The sequence below is a fragment of the Procambarus clarkii genome, chromosome 35 (assembly GCF_040958095.1).
Source record: "Procambarus clarkii isolate CNS0578487 chromosome 35, FALCON_Pclarkii_2.0, whole genome shotgun sequence".
NCBI lineage: Eukaryota > Metazoa > Arthropoda > Malacostraca > Decapoda > Cambaridae > Procambarus > Procambarus clarkii.
The window spans coordinates 18,324,772-18,347,669 of NC_091184.1; the positions used below are offsets into that span (position 1 = coordinate 18,324,772).

A 22,898-nucleotide genomic window follows, 5' to 3' on the forward strand; every position below is an offset into this window, starting at 1 on the left:
CGTTAATACTTTTTTGGGGGGTCTGAAGCCATATTAACAAGAGCTAAGTATATTGTGTTTGGCTAGATAAGAGTAAAGCTGCTTGTAGATTAGTTTTTCAAATACTTTTGACAAGCTTGGCAGAATTGATATAGGTCTGAAGTTGTTGACATCAGTGAGATCACCACATTTATGGACTGGGGTTACTCTCGCTTTTTTTTAGAATATCTGGAAAAGTTTGGAGTTCAAGTGACTTGTAGAGCAATGCAATGGCATGGGCTAAAGATTTGGAGTTTTTTTTGTAGATTAGAGTTGGTATCTCAGCAAGGGCACTAGATTTGGTCTTAAGGGAAATGATTATGTCAGTAACATCAGTGGAATTAGCGGGCGTTAGGTACAGAGACTGTGGGTAGTTATCTGTAAGATAGTCCTGAACATCAGTACTGAAAGATGGAATATCATTTGCAAGGTTGACCCAATGGAAGAGAAGAATCTCTTGAATTCAATAGCAGTATCAGTGGCTGAAAGCAGACCATCGTTATTGGACAGGATTATTGGTACAGTGTTCTGTATACTGTACAGGGTGCTGTATACTGTACGGGGTGCTGTATAGTGTACAGGGCCCTGTATACTGTACACTGTTCTGTATACTGTACGAGGTTCTGTATACTGTACACTGTTCTGTATACTCTACGCTGTTCTGTATAATGTACACTGTTCTGTATACTGTATGGGGTTCTGTATATTGTATGCTGTTCTGTATACTGTACGGGGTTCTGTATACTGTACACTGTTCTGTATACTGTACGGGGTTCTGTATACTGTATGCTCTCCTGTATACTGTACACTGTTCTGTATACTGTACACTGTTCTGTATACTGTACACTGTTCTGTATACTGTACACTGTTCTGTATAATGTACACTGTTGTGTATACTGTACATTGTTCTGTATTATTTACAGGGTTCTGTATACTATATGGGGTTCAGTATACTGTATGGTGTTCTGTATACTGTACGCAGTTCTGTATACTGTATAGGGTTTCTGTATGCTGTACACTGTTCTGTATACTGAATGCTGTTCTGTATACTGTATGCTGTTCTGTATACTGTACGCTGTTCTGTATACTGTACGCTGTTCTGTATACTGTACACTGTACACTGCTCTGTATACTTACACTGTTCTGTATACTGTGCACTGTTCTGTATACTGTATGCTGTTCTGTATACTGTACACTGTTCTGTATACTGTACACTGTTCTGTATACTGTACACTGTTCTGTATACTTACACTGTTCTGTATACTGTACACTGTTCTGTATACTGTACACTGTTCTGTATACTGTACGCTGTTATGTATACTTACACTGTTCTGTATACTGTACACTGTTCTGTGTACTGTACGCTGTTCTGTATACTGTACACTGTTCTGTATAATTTACACTGCTCTGTATACTGTACGCTGTTCCGTATACTGTTCGGGGTTCTGTATACTGTATGCTGTTCTGTATACTGTACGGGGTTCTGTATACTGTATGCTGTTCTGTATACTGTACGGGGTTCTGTATACTGTACGCTGTTCTGTATACTGTACGGGGTTCTGTATACTGTATGCTGTTCTGTATACTGTACGGGGTTCTGTATACTGTACGCTGTTCCGTATACTGTTCGGGGTTCTGTATACTGTATGCTGTTCTGTATACTGTATGGGGTTCTGTATACTGTATGCTGTTCTGTATACTGTACGGGGTTCTGTATACTGTACGCTGTTCTGTATACTGTACGGGGTTCTGTATACTGTATGCTGTTCTGTATACTGTACGGGGTTCTGTATACTGTACGCTGTTCTGTATACTGTGGCTTGCTGTGTTAGTCCTGGGGCCCTCAACCGTTCCTGGTATGGGAGCCACCATGCCACGTCTGGCTTGCTGTGTTAGTCCTGGGGCCCTCAACCGTTCCTGGTATGGGAGCCACCATGCCCCGTCTGGCTTGCTGTGTTAGTCCTGGGGCCCTCAACCGTTCCTGGTATGGGAGCCACCATGCCACGTCTGGCTTGCTGTGTTAGTCCTGGGGCCCTCAACCGTTCCTGGTATGGGAGCCACCATGCCCCGTCTGGCTTGCTGTGTTAGTCCTGGGGCCCTCAACCGTTCCTGGTATGGGAGCCACCATGCCCCGTCTGGCTTGCTGTGTTAGTCCTGGGGCCCTCAACCGTTCCTGGTATGGGAGCCACCATGCCCCGTCTGGCTTGCTGTGTTAGTCCTGGGGCCGTCAACCGTTCCTGGTATGGGAGCCACCATGCCCCGTCTGGCTTGCTGTGTTAGTCCTGGGGCCCTCAACCGTTCCTGGTATGGGAGCCACCATGCCCCGTCTAGCTTGCTGTGTTAGTCCTGGGGCCCTCAACCGTTCCTGGTATGGGAGCCACCATGCCCCGTCTGGCTTGCTGTGTTAGTCCTGGGGCCCTCAACCGTTCCTGGTATGGGAGCCACCATGCCACGTCTGGCTTGCTGTGTTAGTCCTGGGGCCCTCAACCGTTCCTGGTATGGGAGCCACCATGCCCCGTCTAGCTTGCTGTGTTAGTCCTGGGGCCCTCAACCGTTCCTGGTATGGGAGCCACCATGCCACGTCTGGCTTGCTGTGTTAGTCCTGGGGCCCTCAACCGTTCCTGGTATGGGAGCCACCATGCCCCGTCTGGCTTGCTGTGTTAGTCCTGGGGCCCTCAACCGTTCCTGGTATGGGAGCCACCATGCCCCGTCTGGCTTGCTGTGTTAGTCCTGGGGCCCTCAACCGTTCCTGGTATGGGAGCCACCATGCCCCGTCTGGCTTGCTGTGTTAGTCCTGGGGCCCTCAACCGTTCCTGGTATGGGAGCCACCATGCCCCGTCTGGCTTGCTGTGTTAGTCCTGGGGCCCTCAACCGTTCCTGGTATGGGAGCCAATATAGTTCTCAGATGCTTTTTGTCGCTCTGTGTTGTACTTTCTCCACAGCAGATATGTTCTGAAGCTGAGGCCTCTATGCTTGATACAGCAGTCCAAATGTGGCCGCACCAGAGATGTTTACAGTTCAATAACTTCATTTTCCATGAAGTCAAAGGTTCGTTTCACTATTCCTACGGTTTGGTTGACTTTCTTATTAGAGTTCCCAATTGTTGAGAAACTTTCAATGACTGGTCACCGTGCATGCAGTAGTATATGCAGTCCCCGTGGCGCAGTGGTGAAACTCTAGCCCGGCAATTCGCGAGCAATTTAGTCTGGGTTCGTATCCTGGCCGAGGAGGATTGACTAGGTTCCAATTCTTAACAGTACGCCTCTCTTCATCCAGCAGTGAAACGATTTGACGGGTCGTATTCCGGGGTTATTAATTAAGATTAATATTAATCTTAGGACTTAGCCGTATTAGGATATAGGACCTGGCCGAAACGCTATGCGTACTAGTGGCTTTACAAGAATGTAAAAACAGGTGGACCATCCAAGTAGTAGGCGTCCATCTGTCTCAGGAGACTATGGAGTTCCGTTCTGGTTGTCGGTCTGGAGTGGCCTCACCAGGGCACAAAGCCAGGGTAGGTTGATACGGGGGGAGAAGCTGTCACCCATGCAGCAGGTCCCCCTCTCCACAGCACAGAACGTCTCAATTGGAAAGGCAAACGCCAATAAGACAGGTTCCAGCGCCGTCGCAGGAACTGTCAGAACGAGGTTGAAGGCAACAAGGAACTGCCCCCAGGGGGCTCCAGCTCCGGAGTTAACCTCGAAGTTGGTAAAAGAAGGCACAGGGACTCCAACCCCAGAGTCTTTTTTGTTGTTGTTACTCTTTTTTGTGGGGGGAAAGGAGGAAAATTAGGGAAATAAAGGAGGAAACTTAGGAAAAATGGGGGAACCATTGACAAGCTGCCGGCTTCCTGTCTCCGTCGTGACCACTAGACACAAGGTTACTTTAGACTTTAGGACACCATAGGAATTATCATCATCAGGAAAAGATCAAGGCAAATGGGGGGACCTTCGACAAGCCGCCGGCCTCCTGTCCTCATCGAGGCCACTATTAGTAGCTCTCAAACTCAGATAATTATTACACTTCGATATCTAAGTATTTCCGCCTTATTACAAATTTGTTTAGTCCGTCCCTCGAGCCTCCGTGGCACAATTGGTTAGCGCGTTCGGCTGTTGACCGAAAGGTTGGTGGTTCGAGCCCACCCGGGGGCGATTATTTAGGCCAACTCTAGGGGTTGACCTCAGACAAGACCGACATAACACACTTGACAGCGATGTCACACTTGGCCCCGTGATCCAGCCCGTCCTCCTCAAGTCTCCCAACGTCAACAAACTCTCGCGCGTAAGTGACCTTATCCTAACACAACAGAGAACGGCACAGTATGTCAACGTCGCGACCCATCCTCCTGTTTACACAGTAGTTGTTGTATATGCTCCATAGTACAAACGTTGACGTACTAAGTCATTACATAATAGAACTTACTGATCACTTTATAGTCTGAAGTCTTAATTATAGTCTTAATTATAGACTCTTTATAGTCGGAAGTGAAGTATATAGTACCAATCACTTTATAGCCTGAAAAAATAAAGCTAAAAAATATATATATATGTTCCTAGGTCTAGTATAGCACACATATATGTACGATATTAGGCCTCAGATTGCGCGTATTAGGCCTAGGAAGGTTCAGTTGGTTAAGGTTGTCTTTGCAACATAAATACAAAACCTTTTCCGGTTTGTCTAAATTCAATAGTACAAATTTCTACTTTCTAATTGCGTTGTACGTTTATTTATTTATTTATTTATTTATATATATACAAGAAGGTACATTGGGTTTGTGAGAATACATTGGACAGTACAGTATTTACATTCTTGTAAAGCCACTAGTACGCGCAGCGTTTCGTTGATATATTTACTGTGGTCCGTACGTTGCATACGTACGTGCGTACGTTACGTACGTTGCGTACGTTGATATATTTACTGTGGTCCTCATCATTACTATAAGTACTACCAACACAAGAGGATGGGCTGCAGTTTCACGAGCCGCTACCATTTTCTAGTACGACAATTGTTGGTCTCGGGAAGAGTATTCGTCAAAAGGCGCCGTTCTATTAGGAGGACGGGTTGAACATCTACATACCGAGTTTTGGCGGCATAACACAACAATTTGGAAAATAATATATAATTATAAACAGCCTCCCAGTCCTTTGGAGCTCATCAACTGTTTAATATGTGTAAAGTCGCCAAAGATTGAGATAACATGTTCGTAAGTACTTGCGTAACTGACTGATGAATCTCGGTCCAGACACTTAATATAATTCTTATGCTTGGAATGTTTACATGCAAGAAGAGTTGCTATAGACCTCAACAAACACGACAGATCAGCCTCCAGGGCTGAGTGGATCCCATACTTATCCTGTAGACCCCATGTATACCTATCCTGTGAGCGTTAGTGCCTCCAATACATGTCCTGTTCATGAGTGGTAGTGAACCCATACCCATCGTGTGCAGCAGTGATCACATACCCATGCTATGATGTATGTCATACGCAGCTGGCTGTGCTATGATGTATGTCATACGCAGCTGGCTGTGCTATGATGTATGTCATACACAGCTGGCTGTGCTATGATGTATGTCATACACAGCTGGCTGTGCTATGATGTATGTCATACACAGCTGGCTGTGCTATGATGTATGTCATACGCAGCTGGCTGTACTATGATGTATGTCATACGCAGCTGGCTGTGCTATGATGTATGTCATACACAGCTGGCTGTGCTATGATGTATGTCATACACAGCTGGCTGTGCTATGATGTATGTCATACGCAGCTGGCTGTACTATGATGTATGTCATACGCAGCTGGCTGTGCTATGATGTATGTCATACGCAGCTGGCTGTACTATGATGTATGTCATACGCAGCTGGCTGTACTATGATGTATGTCATACGCAGCTGGCTGTGCACAGTAGCAATGATGTGCGCATCCCATGCGCAAGATCAGTACGTACTGGTGCGTTACTGCGCAGAAACACTGATACTTTTATTTATGAAGAAAATATTACCAATTATAATATTATAAAAGATGTATAAAATGTATCGTCCAAATAATATGAGCAGCAGAGTGGCGCAGTGGAAGCGTGCTGGGCCCATAACCCAGAGGACCGTAGATCGTAACTACGCTCTGCTACGAAATTGATTTAATGTATTAATAATGTTTTTATATTACAAATGTAGGTACATAGCAGTGTCTTGCTACCCCCTTCAATATAAGTAATTACAAATTACAGATTGAGCTAGCTATATGTTAAAAAAATAAAGGCACAATAACGAACGTGGGAGATTTGTACCTGAATTTACCTGTCTCTCGTGTCCTCGACGGATAGTGGAAGCCATCGGCTTGTCAAAGGCCCCCCCCCCCATGGTTCATGAGGACTGTTTCTATTTGGATTTTGAACTGAGGTAATATCTTGGTATTTAACGACTTCGCCAGTTAGACAATTCCATAGGATAACCCTAGTTTATAGTTTAGTTCATTTAATATGCACCCCATACCCGTCCTGTGGGCGGTAGTGGGAAGAGTTACAGAGGCACATAATGGGCTCAGGGACTGAACCCCACAATTCATTTAGCTGAGCAAGTTAATCTTGCTGAGAGTTACAAAATTCAATGCACATCATCACATCAACAATGGGTTCGAGACCACCAACAAGTACAGTTTCTAAATTAAGCAACTGACATGGTGAGAGCCCTACAGCGAGAAACATTTGTTCGCTAACCAACTGTGTTACGGAGGCTACGCTCTCTAAAACCTTACAAATATTTCCTCCTGCTTCTTACCGCTCGCTCCTGCCATCGAAAGTCCTAATATCACTTCCTCCCGCTCTCTGAAGCTCTAGTAACACTTCCTACCACTCTCTGAACATATAAAAATACTTCATCCTGCTCGCTCCCGATCTCTGAAACCCTATTAATACTTCCTTCTGCTACCTCCCACTTCCTCCCGCTCTCTGAAGCCTTAAAAATATTCCCTCCTGTTTCCTCATGAAGCACATACCTTACAAATACTTCCTATTGCTTCCTACCACTGGCTCCTGCTCTCTGAAGCCTTAAAAATACTTCCTACTGCTTCCTCCCGCTCTCTGAAGCCCTAATATCACTTTTTCCTGCTTCCTATAACAAATGTTCCAGAGATGTGTAAATATTTAATTCAAAATGATCTGCTACCAGATATTTTTGCCAAATATCCCCAGTTTGCTAACTGTAGGTAGTACCAAAGTGATTGTAAGCTATCCACCGCTGCCCACTGGAGGGAAGGGCGTTGTGCAGGACAAACATATCAATTCAATAAAATAATAAAATGTTTATTCAGGTAAGGTACATACATTCAAGAAATTTTACATAATTTGATCGATTTATAGATGGAGCTAGTACATACAATGCCTAAAGCCACTATTACGCAAAGCGTTTCGGGCAGGAAATTGTGACACTAGCTCTCCACATATGTCAGTTGCTTAATTTTAAAACTGTACTTGGTGGTCAATCACGAACCCATTTATGATGTGACGACTTATACTGAATTTTTTAACTAGCTTATCAAGATTGACGCTTGCTTATCTAAGTGAATTGTGGGGTTCAGTCCCAGAGCCCATTATGTGCCTCTGTAACCCCTTCCACTACCGCCCACAAGATGGGTATGGGGTGCATAATAAGTGAACTAAACTAAACTTAACCTCTCATGTTATCGTGACGTCACACACCCCGTACACACATAAAACAGGATTTTCTCTCTAGTTTCGTTATTAAACCTTGTTTAATTTATATAATTACTCAAGCAATGTGTTTTGATCATATTATATCGCTGAAGAAAAACTATGTGCATCTTCGGTATCAATTAACCGGATTTGGTCCATATAATAACAGGTCACTATACTTCAGGTTTCCGTAGTGTAGTGGTTATCACGTGCGCCTCACACGCGCAAGGTCCCCGGTTCGATCCCGGCCGGAAACATTTGAATTTTTAAATGTTTGTTTTCATAATCCATTGAAATAAACTCCAAATGTTCAACCACTTGGGTCGGACGGTAGGGCGACGGTCTCGCTTCTTTCAGGTCGGCGTTCAATCCCCGACCGTCCAAGTGGTTGGGTGCCATTCCTTCCCCCCGTCCCATCCCAAATCCTTATCCTGACCCCTTCCCAGTGCTATATAGTTGTAATGGCTTGGCGCTTTCCCCCTGATAGTTCCCTTCCCTTCCCTTCCCTTCAAAGACCTAAAATTAATAACAAAGTGTATTGACAATATTTATTAAATCATAAAACTTATGCTATTTTGTAATATGTTAATACTACATTATAGTAATTATTATATTGAGGGTCATATAAGTATGTATTGTGGAGCAGAGTGGCGCAGTGGAAGCGTGCTGGGCCCATAACCCAGAGGTCCGTAGATCGAAACTACGCTCTGCTACAGTCTAATTTTTCCTACCATAACACCCCAAATGGCCGGGGAGGATTTACTGGGCGCAAATCCTTAACTGTAGCCTCTGTTTAACTCAGCAGTAAAATGCGTACTTGGTTGTAACAACGATTCTTCGCGACGGGGATCGTATTCCAGGGACCTGCCCGAAACGCTACGCGTACTAGTAGCTGTACAAGAATGTAACAACTCTTGTATATATCTCAAAAAACAAAAACAAAATGAAATGTTTATATCTTTAATAAATGCAATCCATTCTCCGTACATTTTGTAACTATGTAGAGCACCGAACATATAAATTAAATATTGACGTAATGGACAATTACATAGTAGAATTTGGTACTACCTGTATTCACCTTATAGTTCGGAAAAAGTATAGCTAAAATCAAACAGATATATTCCAAGGCCTAGTATAACACATATGTACTATATTTGGCCTCAGTTAGCATGTATTAGACCTTGGATGGTAAGTTACGTTAGGTTTTATGAGAAACAAATACAAAGGTTCGGGCCAACCTTGCCCGAAACGCTTTGCGTAATAGTGGCTTTAGACATTGTATGTACAAGCTCTATCTATAAATCCAACAACATGTTTGTATCTGACCTTGTATGTATGTACTTTACCTAAATAAACATTTGATTTGACAAAACCTTTGCCGGTTTATCCAAATTCAATAATACCAAATTCTACTATCCAATTGTCCATTACATCAATATATGTACGATGGAGGATGGATGTGTTGCTTATAGGCACTGCTATTAGTATATCATATAAGCTCCTACATAGATTACACACAGAATTAACAATAGCGTGATGCATCAAATGAACAATTCTACAAGGGCCGTGACCAGGGTTCAAACCTACGTCCGAGGTTTAAGTTCTACTGACCTTACTTGGATCCTGCAGCCTCTCCGAGACACAAACCAGGATTTTATACAATTCCCCCCATGCACCCGAGCTCTGTCAATAAGCCGTTCTACCTCTTCGCCCTTACTTCATTTTGTAATGAAGTAAGGGCTTGGAAAGCTGGGCGAGGCTAGTCCCACCAAGTGTCTGGTCACCATCCTCGGATAAACATTCTATTTTATAGATATAAATATATATATCTATATATATATCTATATCATAAATATATAGAGGGGGGGGGGTACTATCTCTGGTTGAGATTGTAGGGATCCTCGACCTCAAATAAGACGACATGCAGCATCCGGGGAAGCCTTGTGGGGCACCCGCATACACTTACATATTGTCTTTTCATATCACTCCTATATTTTTTTTATTTTGTAATTTTATTTTATTTAAAATTTCATTACACAAAAAGGGTTACAACATTGGTTACATTCAAAGTAAAAGACTTCTTATTACAGGTTGTAGAGTTCCTCCAATATATAGTTTTGTGTTAACTAATACTATTACATATATATTATTACCTATATCTTCTAGTCGTAGTAGTAGCAGGCATTCATCAGTCTCAGGAGACTATGGAGTTGTGCTCTGGTTGTCGGTCTGGAGTGGCCTCTCCAGGGCACAAAGCCAGGGTAGGTTGATACGGGGGAGAAGCTGTCAACCATGCAGCAGGTCCCACCTCTCCACGGCGCCGAAAGTCTCCAATGGAAAGGCAAACGCCAATACGATTGGTTCCAGCGCCGTCGCAGGAACTGTGAGCTCCGGAGTTGACCTGGAAGCTGGTGAAGGGACTCATAACCCGGAGACCGCCGTGGTCGGGGCCGGAGAAGAACCACCCCAGCAAGTGCAAGAACGACCCCAGCCTCCTGAAGCAGAGCCTGGGGCTGCTAGAGCCCAAGGAGGAGGACTTCAGAGTCCCGCACCTACGGGTTCCAGGCGTAGTTCAATAACTACCTGATAAACATAACTTTAATATTGATTCATTAACTAAGTTCAGTAACTAACTGATAAACCTTAAAGAACTGGTGAGAACAACTGTGTACACTTCAGTTTGCTGACATTTATTAGATCTGTGCTGCTTATAAAATACGTTTGTGTTCGATCCCCGATGGTCCCAGTGCTTCATGGGCACCGTTACTCCACTCCGTCCTCTCGATTCTTGCAGGGTCCGCGTTCGATCCCTGATGACCCAAGTGGTAGCTTTCCATTCCTTCACTTCGTCCTTATATATCCCAGATGATCTTAATATCCCTTCCAAGTGCTGTATAATCATACTGGCCTAGTACTTTCACCTCATAATTACCTTACCTTACCTCGCTTCCTCAGAGACTTTTCCTTCCCGACTTTCTCCTTCTCACGCCTCAGTTGTCAGTTGATGATGTATGATGAAGTGGATGAATGTATGACTGTTGAGTTCTTCATTAAGCAGGAAGAGTCGTGGCCAGACTGGGAGGTCGGACCCGGTGTTCACGCGGTCACCAGTTGGACCCGGTGTTCACGCGGTCACCAGTTGGACCCGGTGTTCACGTGGTCACCAGTTGGACCCGGTGTTCACGCGGTCACCAGTTGGACCCGGTGTTCACGCGGTCACCAGTTGGACCCGGTGTTCACGCGGTCACCAGTTGGACCCGGTGTTCACGCGGTCACCAGTTGGACCCGGTGTTCACGCGGTCACCAGTTGGACCCGGTGTTCACGTGGTCACCAGTTGGACCCGGTGTTCACGCGGTCACCAGTTGGACCCGGTGTTCACGTGGTCACCAGTTGGACCCGGTGTTCACGCGGTCACCAGTTGGACCCGGTGTTCACGCGGTCACCAGTTGGACCCGGTGTTCACGCGGTCACCAGTTGGACCCGGTGTTCACGTGGTCACCAGTTGGACCCGGTGTTCACGCAGTCACCAGTTGGACCCGGTGTTCACGCTGTCACCAGTTGGACCCGGTGTTCACGCTGTCACCAGTTGGACCCGGTGTTCACGCGGTCACCAGTTCCAACTCTCAGTGGCTGACATTTCCTTTTTTCATTTAGTTACATAATGATTCAGTTTTAATTACTTATTCGAAATTTTCATATATACAATCACATTTTAAATGTTCAATCTCGTTATGTTTGTCAATTACAGCAACTTTATTATATATATTAAATAATATTTTATTTAATCTAACAAAGGTTGTTCATTCAGTCACATTTTATTTATTCATTTATTTTATATACATCTATTTAATCACTTGTTAGTTATTTGTTTTCTATCACCTTTTGTTGATTTATTCAATCGCTAACTTTTATATAATTTACAAATTTGCAATAAAACATTAATATCTGGCAAGAATACAACGTTAAACACTTGATGGCAATTTGAGTTGTGAGTGTTGCATCACAATAATTACACGATGACAGTTGTGAGTGTTGCATCACAATAATTACACGATGACAGTTGTGAGTGTTGCATCACAATAATTACACGATGACAGTTGTGAGTGTTGCATCACAATAATTACACGATGACAGTTGTGAGTGTTGCATCACAATAATTACACGATGACAGTTGTGAGTGTTGCATCACAATAATTACACGATGACAGTTGTGAGTGTTGCATCACAATAATTACACGATGACAGTTGTGAGTGTTGCATCACAATAATTACACGATGACAGTTGTGAGTGTTGCATCACAATAATTACACGATGACAGTTGTGAGTGTTGCATCACAATAATTACACGATGACAGTTGTGAGTGTTGCATCACAATAATTACACGATGACAGTTGCAAAAGTAAACTGTGCTTTGAGTGTTACAACACAGCAATGACGCGGTGTGAGTGTTGCAAGGCAATAACCTCTTGTTACAGTTACAACACAGCAATGACGCGGTGTGAGTGTTGCAAGGCAATAACCTGTTGTTACAGTTACAACACAACAATGACGCGGTGTGAGTGTTGCAAGGCAATAACCTGTTGTTACAGTTACAACACAGCAATGACGCGGTGTGAGTGTTGCAAGGCAATAACCTCTTGTTACAGTTACAACACAGCAATGACGCGGTGTGAGTGTTGCAAGGCAATAACCTCTTGTTACAGTTACAACACAGCAATGACGCGGTGTGAGTGTTGCAAGGCAATAACCTCTTGTTACAGTTACAACACAGCAATGACGCGGTGTGAGTGTTGCAAGGCAATAACCTCTTGTTACAGTTACAACACAGCAATGACGCGGTGTGAGTGTTGCAAGGCAATAACCTGTTGTTTCAGTTACAACACAGCAATGACGCGGTGTGAGTGTTGCAAGGCAATAACCTCTTGTTACAGTTACAACATAAATAATGTGTTCTGAATGTTGCAGTACTTATAAATATAATTGCGTGTTGCAACATTGAAATAACGTGTTGTGATGTTGCAACAAAGAAATAATGTGTTGTATTACAATGCCGGCATAATGTGTTGTATTACAATGCAGACATAATGTGTTGTATTACAATGCCGGCATAATGTGTTGTATTACAATGCCAGCATAATGTGTTGTATTACAATGCCAGCATAATGTGTTGTATTACAATGCAGGTATAATGTGTTGTATTACAATGCCGACATAATGTGTTGTATTACAATGCCAGCATAATGTGTTGTATTACAATGCCGGCATAATGTGTTGTATTACAATGCAGGCATAATGTGTTGTATTACAATGCCGACATAATGTGTTGTATTACAATGCAGGTATAATGTGTTGTATTACAATGCAGGTATAATGTGTTGTATTACAATGCAGACATAATGTGTTGTATTACAATGCCAGCATAATGTGTTGTATTACAATGCTGGCATAATGTGTTGTATTACAATGCAGACATAATGTGTTGTATTACAATGCTGACATAATGTGTTGTATTACAATGCCAGCATAATGTGTTGTATTACAATGCAGGTATAATGTGTTGTATTACAATGCAGGTATAATGTGTTGTATTACAATGCAGGCATAATGTGTTGTATTACAATGCCAGCATAATGTGTTGTATTACAATGCAGGTATAATGTGTTGTATTACAATGCCGGCATAATGTGTTGTATTACAATGCTGACATAATGTGTTGTATTACAATGCCAGCATAATGTGTTGTATTACAATGCCGACATAATGTGTTGTATTACAATGCCAGCATAATGTGTTGTATTACAATGCCAGCATAATGTGTTGTATTACAATGCCGACATAATGTGTTGTATTACAATGCAGGTATAATGTGTTGTATTACAATGCAGGCATAATGTGTTGTATTACAATGCAGGTATAATGTGTTGTATTACAATGCAGGCATAATGTGTTGTATTACAATGCCAGCATAATGTGTTGTATTACAATGCAGGTATAATGTGTTGTATTACAATGCCGACATAATGTGTTGTATTACAATGCAGGCATAATGTGTTGTATTACAATGCCAGCATAATGTGTTGTATTACAATGCAGGTATAATGTGTTGTATTACAATGCCGGCATAATGTGTTGTATTACAATGCCAGCATAATGTGTTGTATTACAATGCCGACATAATGTGTTGTATTACAATGCAGGCATAATGTGTTGTATTACAATGCAGGCATAATGTGTTGTATTACAATGCAGGCATAATGTGTTGTATTACAATGCTGACATAATGTGTTGTATTACAATGCCGACATAATGTGTTGTATTACAATGCAGACATAATGTGTTGTATTACAATGCAGACATAATGTGTTGTATTACAATGCCGGCATAATGTGTTGTATTACAATGCAGACATAATGTGTTGTATTACAATGCAGACATAATGTGTTGTATTACAATGCCAGCATAATGTGTTGTATTACAATGCCAGCATAATGTGTTGTATTACAATGCAGACATAATGTGTTGTATTACAATGCAGACATAATGTGTTGTATTACAATGCCAGCATAATGTGTTGTATTACAATGCCAGCATAATGTGTTGTATTACAATGCCAGCATAATGTGTTGTATTACAATGCCGGCATAATGTGTTGTATTACAATGCCGACATAATGTGTTGTATTACAATGCAGGTATAATGTGTTGTATTACAATGCAGGCATAATGTGTTGTATTACAATGCCAGCATAATGTGTTGTATTACAATGCAGGTATAATGTGTTGTATTACAATGCCGGCATAATGTGTTGTATTACAATGCCAGCATAATGTGTTGTATTACAATGCAGGTATAATGTGTTGTATTACAATGCAGGCATAATGTGTTGTATTACAATGCCGGCATAATGTGTTGTATTACAATGCTGACATAATGTGTTGTATTACAATGCCGGCATAATGTGTTGTATTACAATGCTGACATAATGTGTTGTATTACAATGCCGACATAATGTGTTGTATTACAATGCTGACATAATGTGTTGTATTACAATGCCGGCATAATGTGTTGTATTACAATGCAGGCATAATGTGTTGTATTACAATGCCGGCATAATGTGTTGTATTACAATGCCGGCATAATGTGTTGTATTACAATGCCGGCATAATGTGTTGTATTACAATGCCGACATAATGTGTTGTATTACAATGCAGGCATAATGTGTTGTATTACAATGCCGACATAATGTGTTGTATTACAATGCAGGCATAATGTGTTGTATTACAATGCCGACATAATGTGTTGTATTACAATGCAGACATAATGTGTTGTATTACAATGCCAGCATAATGTGTTGTATTACAATGCAGACATAATGTGTTGTATTACAATGCCGGCATAATGTGTTGTATTACAATGCCGACATAATGTGTTGTATTACAATGCAGGCATAATGTGTTGTATTACAATGCCGACATAATGTGTTGTATTACAATGCCGGCATAATGTGTTGTATTACAATGCCGACATAATGTGTTGTATTACAATGCCAGCATAATGTGTTGTATTACAATGCCAGCATAATGTGTTGTATTACAATGCCAGCATAATGTGTTGTATTACAATGCCGACATAATGTGTTGTATTACAATGCTGGCATAATGTGTTGTATTACAATGCCGGCATAATGTGTTGTATTACAATGCCAGCATAATGTGTTGTATTACAATGCAGGTATAATGTGTTGTATTACAATGCCGACATAATGTGTTGTATTACAATGCCGACATAATGTGTTGTATTACAATGCCGGCATAATGTGTTGTATTACAATGCAGGTATAATGTGTTGTATTACAATGCAGACATAATGTGTTGTATTACAATGCCGGCATAATGTGTTGTATTACAATGCCGACATAATGTGTTGTATTACAATGCTGGCATAATGTGTTGTATTACAATGCCGACATAATGTGTTGTATTACAATGCCGACATAATGTGTTGTATTACAATGCCGACATAATGTGTTGTATTACAATGCCAGCATAATGTGTTGTATTACAATGCCGACATAATGTGTTGTATTACAATGCCGACATAATGTGTTGTATTACAATGCTGGCATAATGTGTTGTATTACAATGCAGACATAATGTGTTGTATTACAATGCCGGCATAATGTGTTGTATTACAATGCCAGCATAATGTGTTGTATTACAATGCCGACATAATGTGTTGTATTACAATGCCGACATAATGTGTTGTATTACAATGCCGACATAATGTGTTGTATTACAATGCCGACATAATGTGTTGTATTACAATGCTGGCATAATGTGTTGTATTACAATGCAGACATAATGTGTTGTATTACAATGCCAGCATAATGTGTTGTATTACAATGCCAGCATAATGTGTTGTATTACAATGCCGGCATAATGTGTTGTATTACAATGCCGACATAATGTGTTGTATTACAATGCAGACATAATGTGTTGTATTACAATGCCGGTATAATGTGTTGTATTACAATGCCGGCATAATGTGTTGAAACGTTACATTACAGTAATAACATGTTGTAACCCTCACAGTATGTTATTTATGAGTGACAATCCTGGCTACGTATTGTTTTGTTGCAACACTCACAACACGTTTTATTTTGCAACACTCGCAAAACACCTTCTTGTGTTCAAACACTTATAACTTTTCATTTCAGTGTTGCAACACTCACAACACCTTATTCAGATTCTCAACACTCACAACACCTTATCTATGTGTTGCCACACCCAGAACACGCTATTTTTGTACGTTGCAACACGTGCAGCATGTGTGTGTGTGTGTGTGTGTGTGTGTGTGTGTGTGTGTGTGTGTGTGTGTGTGTGTGTGTGTGTGTGTGTGTGTGTGTGTGTGTGTGTGTATGTGTGTGTGTGTGTGTGTGTGTGTGTGTGTGCAATCGTTTGAAGTCTGTATTTTTGGATATGTATTTGACAAGTTTTATCTAAAATCCGGTTTTCATTCAGGAGTCTTTCCTCTCTTGAGTAAATAAACTTAAGTTATCAAAAACCTTTTAAATGTCATAAGATATTGAAAGGAATATAAGATAATTACCTAAAGAATACTATAATATTACCATAATTACCTGAACTATTACTATAATATTACCATAATTACCTGAACTATTACTATAATATTACCATAATTACCTGAACTATTACTATAATATTACCATAATTACCTGAACTATTACTATAATATTACCATAATTACCTGAACTATTACTATAATATTACCATAATTACCTGAACTATTACTATAATATTACCATAATTACCTGAACTATTACTATAATATTACCATAATTACCTGAACTATTACTATAATATTACCATAATTACCTGAACTATTACTATAATATTACCATAATTTCTTTAATTATTACTATAATTTTACAAAAATTCCCTAATTATTACTATAATATTAACATGATTGTCTTTATTAGTACTATAATTTTGCCATAATTACCTTAACTAGAAGTAGGCATCGGTCAACCCCGTGCGGGTTATGGAGTTGTGCCCTGGGTGTGTAGTTGTTATAGTGTAGTTGGATGCTGCGCCTGCTGTGGCTGTGAAGGCCAACCCCGTGCGGGTTATGGAGTTGTGTCCTGGGTGTCTAGTTGTTATAGTGTAGTTGGATGCTGCGCCTGCTGTGGCTGTGAAGGCCAACCCCGTGTGGGTTATGGAGTTGTGCCCTGGGTGTCTAGTTGTTATAGTGTAGTTGGATGCTGCGCCTGCTGTGGCTGTGAAGGTCAACCCCGTGCGAGTTATGGAGTTGTGCCCTGGGTGTCTAGTTGTTATAGTGTAGTTGGATGCTGCGCCTGCTGTGGCTGTGAAGGCCAACCCCGTGCGGGTTATGGAGTTGTGCCCTGGGTGTCTAGTTGTTATAGTGTAGTTGGATGCTGCGCCTGCTGTGGCTGTGAAAGCCAACCCCGTGCGGGTTATGGAGTTGTGCCCTGGGTGTCTAGTTGTTATAGTGTAGTTGGATGCTGCGCCTGCTGTGGCTGTGAAGGCCAACCCCGTGCGGGTTATGGAGTTGTGCCCTGGGTGTCTAGTTGTTATAGTGTAGTTGGATGCTGCGCCTGCTGTGGCTGTGAAGGTCAACCCCGTGTGGGTTATGGAGTTGTGCCCTGGGTGTCTAGTTGTTATAGTGTAGTTGGATGCTGCGCCTGCTGTGGCTGTGAAGGTCAACCCCGTGCGGGTTATGGAGTTGTGCCCTGGGTGACTAGTTGTTATAGTGTAGTTGGATGCAGCGCCTGCTGTGGCTGTGAAGGTCAACCCGAGAATGACAGTCCCAACTACAGTGAGTGCAGGTAAACGCCGAAGCTGGTGCGTCTGACAGTGGTCGAGACCTCCTCTGTTGATGTCGATGCTCATCTGCTTGAGGTCGCGTTTGCAGCCGTCTTTGAAACGCAGCTGAGGTCTTCCGGTGGGTCTCCTTCCTGATGCCAGTTCTCCATACAAGAGGTCCTTTGGTTTGCGGCCATCTTCCATATGTGTGACATGTGCCAGTCATCGCAAGTGTCTCTGTTTCAGGAGAGTGAACATTGAAGGGACTCTTGTTCCCTCGAGTCCTGTATTCTTGGTGACGTGGTCTTTCCACGTGATGTCAAGGATGCGTCTCAGGTTCCGCATGTGAAAGGTATTGAGCCGTCTCTCCTGGCGAGAGCGCAGGGTCCAGGATTCCAAGCCGTAGAGAAGTGTACTCACCACACATGCCATGAAGACTTGTGCCTTGGTGTGCACTGTCAGTTTGGCATTTTCCAAAACGCGCTTTGTGAGCCTGGCCAGTGTTGTTGCGGCCTTCCCGATACGTCTGTTGAGTTCAGTGTCCAGGGAAAGGGTGTCTGAGATTGTGGAGCCCAGGTACACAAACTCGTGAACTGCCTCCAGCACATAGTCTGCTATGTTTATACAGGGTAGCTCATTGACGTCTTGTCCCATCACCTGTGTCTTCTTCAGGCTGATTGTCAAGCTGAATGCGGAACAGGCTGCGGCAAAGCGGTTGCTGCAGGCCTTCTGCTGTGTGTATGATCGCTTCGTCGTCGGCGAAGAGGAACTCCCTGAGGATTCGCATCTGTACTTTTGTCTTTGCTCGGAGTCTGGATAGATTATAGAGCTTTCCATCAGATCTTGTACGGAGATAGATGCCTTCTGTGGTTGTTCCAAAGGCATGCTTGACGAGGATCGCGAAGAAGATGCCAAACAGTGTTGGAGCAAGAACTCACCACTGTTTAACACCACTCTTGATGTTGAATGGTTCAGAAGTTGAGCCGTCGTACACGACCGTGCCCTTCATGTCCTTGTGGAACGATTGTATCATGCTGAGTAGGGTGGGTGGGCAGCCAATTTTGGCCAAGATCTTGAAGAGTCCGTCCCTGCTCACGAGGTCGAAGGCCATTGTAAGGTCAATGAAGGCGATGTACAAGGTATTTCTCTGCCTCCTGCACTTTTCTTGAAGCTGTCTCAGGGAGAACACCATGTCAGTGGTCGACCTCTGCTCGGAAACCACACTGTGACTCAGGGTACACTCTTTCAGCAAGAATCTGAAGCCTGACCAAGACGAACCTGGCGAAGAGTTTGCTGACGACGCTGAGGAGGGAGATGCTACGATTGTTGTTGACATCGCTTCTGTCACCTTTATTTTTGTAGAAAGTGATGATGTTTGCATCTCTCATGCCTTGTGGCACCGAGCCCTCCCTCCAGCACTGGCACAGAAGTTCATGAAGCTCAGTTTTAAGTGTTCCACGAGCGCACTTGAGAACTTCAGGCGGAATCCCGTCGTCTCCTGGGGCCTTCCCTGAGGAAAGTGAATCCAGTGCTTTCTCAACTTCTTCCACAGTCGGTTCAAGGTCAAGTTCTTCCATGATGGGCAGGAACTTGATTGTATCCAAGGCTTCTACGCTGACCAAGTTCTTTCTGGAATAGAGTTCGGAGTAATGCTCTACCCAGCGATTCATCTGTTGATCACGGTCTTTAATGATCTCTCCAGTGGCTGACTTAAGAGGAGCTGTCCTGTTTTGTGTAGGGCCTGTTGCCTGTTTGATCCCTTCGTACATGCCTCCTATGTTGCCAACAGTGGCCGCAGTCTGGATGCTGGAACAGAGTCGGAGCCAGTAATCGTTAGCACAGCACCTCACAGTTTGTTGAACTCTACTGCGGGCAGTACGGAGGGCCTGTAGGTTCCTTTCTGAGGGCAGGTTTTTGTAGGATGAGAGAGCTCCTCTCTTTTCCTCTACAAGGGGTAAGAGTTCCTCTGCAATGGCCTCGAACCAATCTGCTGACTTGTTCTGCCTCTTACCGAAGGTGGATATGGCAGTTGTAACACGGGACAGTATCGGTATCGGCTCTACTCTGTCCTTTACCCTGTCTGTGACTATGCTTACTGAAACTTAAACCGAATTCCAAAGGACCCCAGAGTATACTCTATAGACGAGTCCCACGCCACGTGGTCTTAGCCGTTTGACCGGCTAAGCTTCTACAGCCACGTGACGTCGTACTAGGTTTTCTAGCAAACTCAAGGGATCCCTTTACGCCACCACCACCAGACCATTAACCAGAATCGTCAAGTAATCGGGGTCTGGACCGATTAATCGATCATTAAAACCTTGGGGCTCGATCCCCAAATTACTTGGAAAAGGAGGGAGGAATCTACATTAAGTGTGGGAATTATATCAAACAACGGGATAAATGAACTCTTAAACTTAGTTAGACATGCGGCCCAACTAAAATTTCAGACTCGTTGAGACCACGTGACAAGGACATGGACACATTCAAAAATGGAAATAATAAAATACAAATCACAAGTTAATTATTTATTAATGCAAGTCTAACATATTTATTTATTTACTTCCAACAGCTAAAGGAAATATCACTCCCTATACCTTAACACTTCCTATCGAGACATGAGATAAACTATTTCCCTATACAATACTGTAGCAAACAATACCTTTTAATGCGACCAGCTGGTGTTCTACTGATCTATTTGGGAGAGGTGAAGATGGTGGCCTTCCCCAGTCACTGCCTAGTGCACACTGATCCTCCCTAGCTCTGCCTTCCTCACAGCTAGTCAGAGCTGGAGAGTATTCCTACGCCAGGTTTACCAAGATATTACTAAGCGGGGTTTAAATTGAACAACTAGTCTCTGTTGCACTGAACAACCCAGATGGTTGAACTCTTATAAACTGTTGGTAATCGTACAGACATCTTAGGGAAAGGCTATTTCCAATTATAGTATGGCTATTTGACCTTTGAGAATTACTAAATATGGAAGGCTTTGGTGACCCTTGACCCAGGGTCGCCAAAATTGATCCACATCAGAGGCTAGTCCTCTGCCAGTGACGTCACTGACGGTGACTTACTCAGTATTCCGACAATTGAGAATACTCTTGATACTTGAACAGGAATACTATTGAATACAATTTGAATGAAGACTTTAATTTCTCTAAATTACTGAATTCTGTAAAATAATTCATTATATGTTGCTTAAGACAAAGGCGCCTGCCATTTTGTAATCTTAACGCTAATCCCGGGAGAGATGACCTTTTCTCTACTTGAGTCAGGTCAAGTACCATCTGACTCCAACTTTCAAAACCCTCATGTCCATGAGAAACTATACTGAATAATTCCCTACAACAAACCTAGTTTATTACACAGTGTTGAAAATAGTGCTCCTGAGATATGACCACCTCTCACTTGCACTATCGCAGGGTGGTACAGGAAGGGCAGTTACCAGCGCAGCAGTAATTTCCTCAACCTTGTGAAGGTCACGGGTCTTGTTTACGTTAATGCGTGGCCTTCCCTCCTTCTTTGCTCTGTGGATTTTCCGGGGCTGGAACTTTACTCTGCAAATGAAGAGAGAGTGGTCGGTGTCACAATCTGCGTTCTGGAAGCTGCGGGTCAGGTTGACGCTTCTCAGATTGCTTTGCCCCGTAAGCACCAAGTAGAGTTGGTGCCAATACTTAGACCTGGGTGTCTCCAGGAAACCTTATGCTGGGGCTTGGTGTCGAAGAAGGAGATGATGATGCAGGGATCATGACGACACCAGAACTCCAGGAGGCGCTGCCCACTCTCATGCATCTTCCCAAACTGGTCCAAGTAGGAAGGCCAAGAGCTGTGATCAGAACCAACTCTTGCATTAAAGTCTCCCAGGAAGAAGACTGGCTCTTGTTGAGGTATGTCTCTGAGAGTTAGGCCGAGGTCATCATAGAACTCGCCCTTCGCTTCGGAAGAGGAGATCAGTGTTGGTGCATAGGCGTTGATGAGGCTGGCCATTCCTGCTGCTGTATGAAGCTGAAGTTTGATGATACTTGCAGACCCCTCCGTGGCCGGTACTATGGACCCTAACAACCTGTTCCTGATGGCAAAGCCAACGCCATGCTCCCTTACCTCTTCTGGTGGTTTGCCCTGCCAGAAGAAGGTAAAATTCTTCTCCCGTATGCTGCTGGTCGCGGGCAGACGTGTCTCCTGCAGGGCGACTATGTCCATCTGGAGCCTGCGTAGTTCATTGTTGATCACAGATGTCTTGCGGGCATTGTTCACTTCCAGTCAATCTTCCGAGTGATCCGGTGTCATGGTCCTTACATTTCATGTGCCCAGTTTGAAGGCTTGGTAGCTCTGTGTTTGTTTTCTTTTGCCTGGTGCATGGGTTGACGATCCGCTTATTGGATTGTGGCCCTAAGCCTCACGCACAAAGTGGAGCAGGCGGACCGTGGCGGGACAGCACCTTATTGGCTGGGGGCTGCCCAGCTTGAGGTGGGCGGCAGCTGTCCTATGAAATCGGATGATTTCTCCCAGAAGGCTTATCACCGGTGACTGTCGCTTCCCGTGTTGAGCCATCGCCAAGGAGATGCTGGAGTGTCCTCTCCAGGGCACAGGTCTGGGCAGTAATTATGGAGGATCAGCTGTTGCTCATGCAGCAGATCCACCCTCTCCACGCCACCGATGTGGTCCAAGGGAAGGGCAGGCGCCGATACGCTTGGCACCAGTGTGGTCGCAGGAGATGCCAGAATGTAGCTGTAAACAGCTACATTCTACCTTAGGGACTCTGACTCCGGATTTTTCCTCAGGGTTGACTCCCGAAGTCTTTCCCATGCGTGGGTTTAACCACAAATAAATAAATAAATAAATAAAT

At 43.2% G+C, this 22,898-nt stretch overlaps 1 protein-coding gene across 1 annotated transcript; it reads right to left on the reverse strand.

Annotated features, from left to right (window-relative positions):
• Positions 1–169: 169 nt before the first annotated feature.
• Positions 170–22,039, reverse strand: LOC138371132 (uncharacterized). Its single transcript, XM_069335966.1, has 5 exons — positions 21,752–22,039; positions 20,715–20,853; positions 19,597–20,156; positions 19,152–19,262; positions 170–322 (listed from the first exon to the last, which is right to left on the reverse strand). Exons 1-5 carry the CDS (start codon positions 22,037–22,039, stop codon positions 170–172), a joined length of 1,251 nt encoding a protein of 416 aa, XP_069192067.1.
• Between the last annotated feature and the right edge of the window lie 859 nt (positions 22,040–22,898).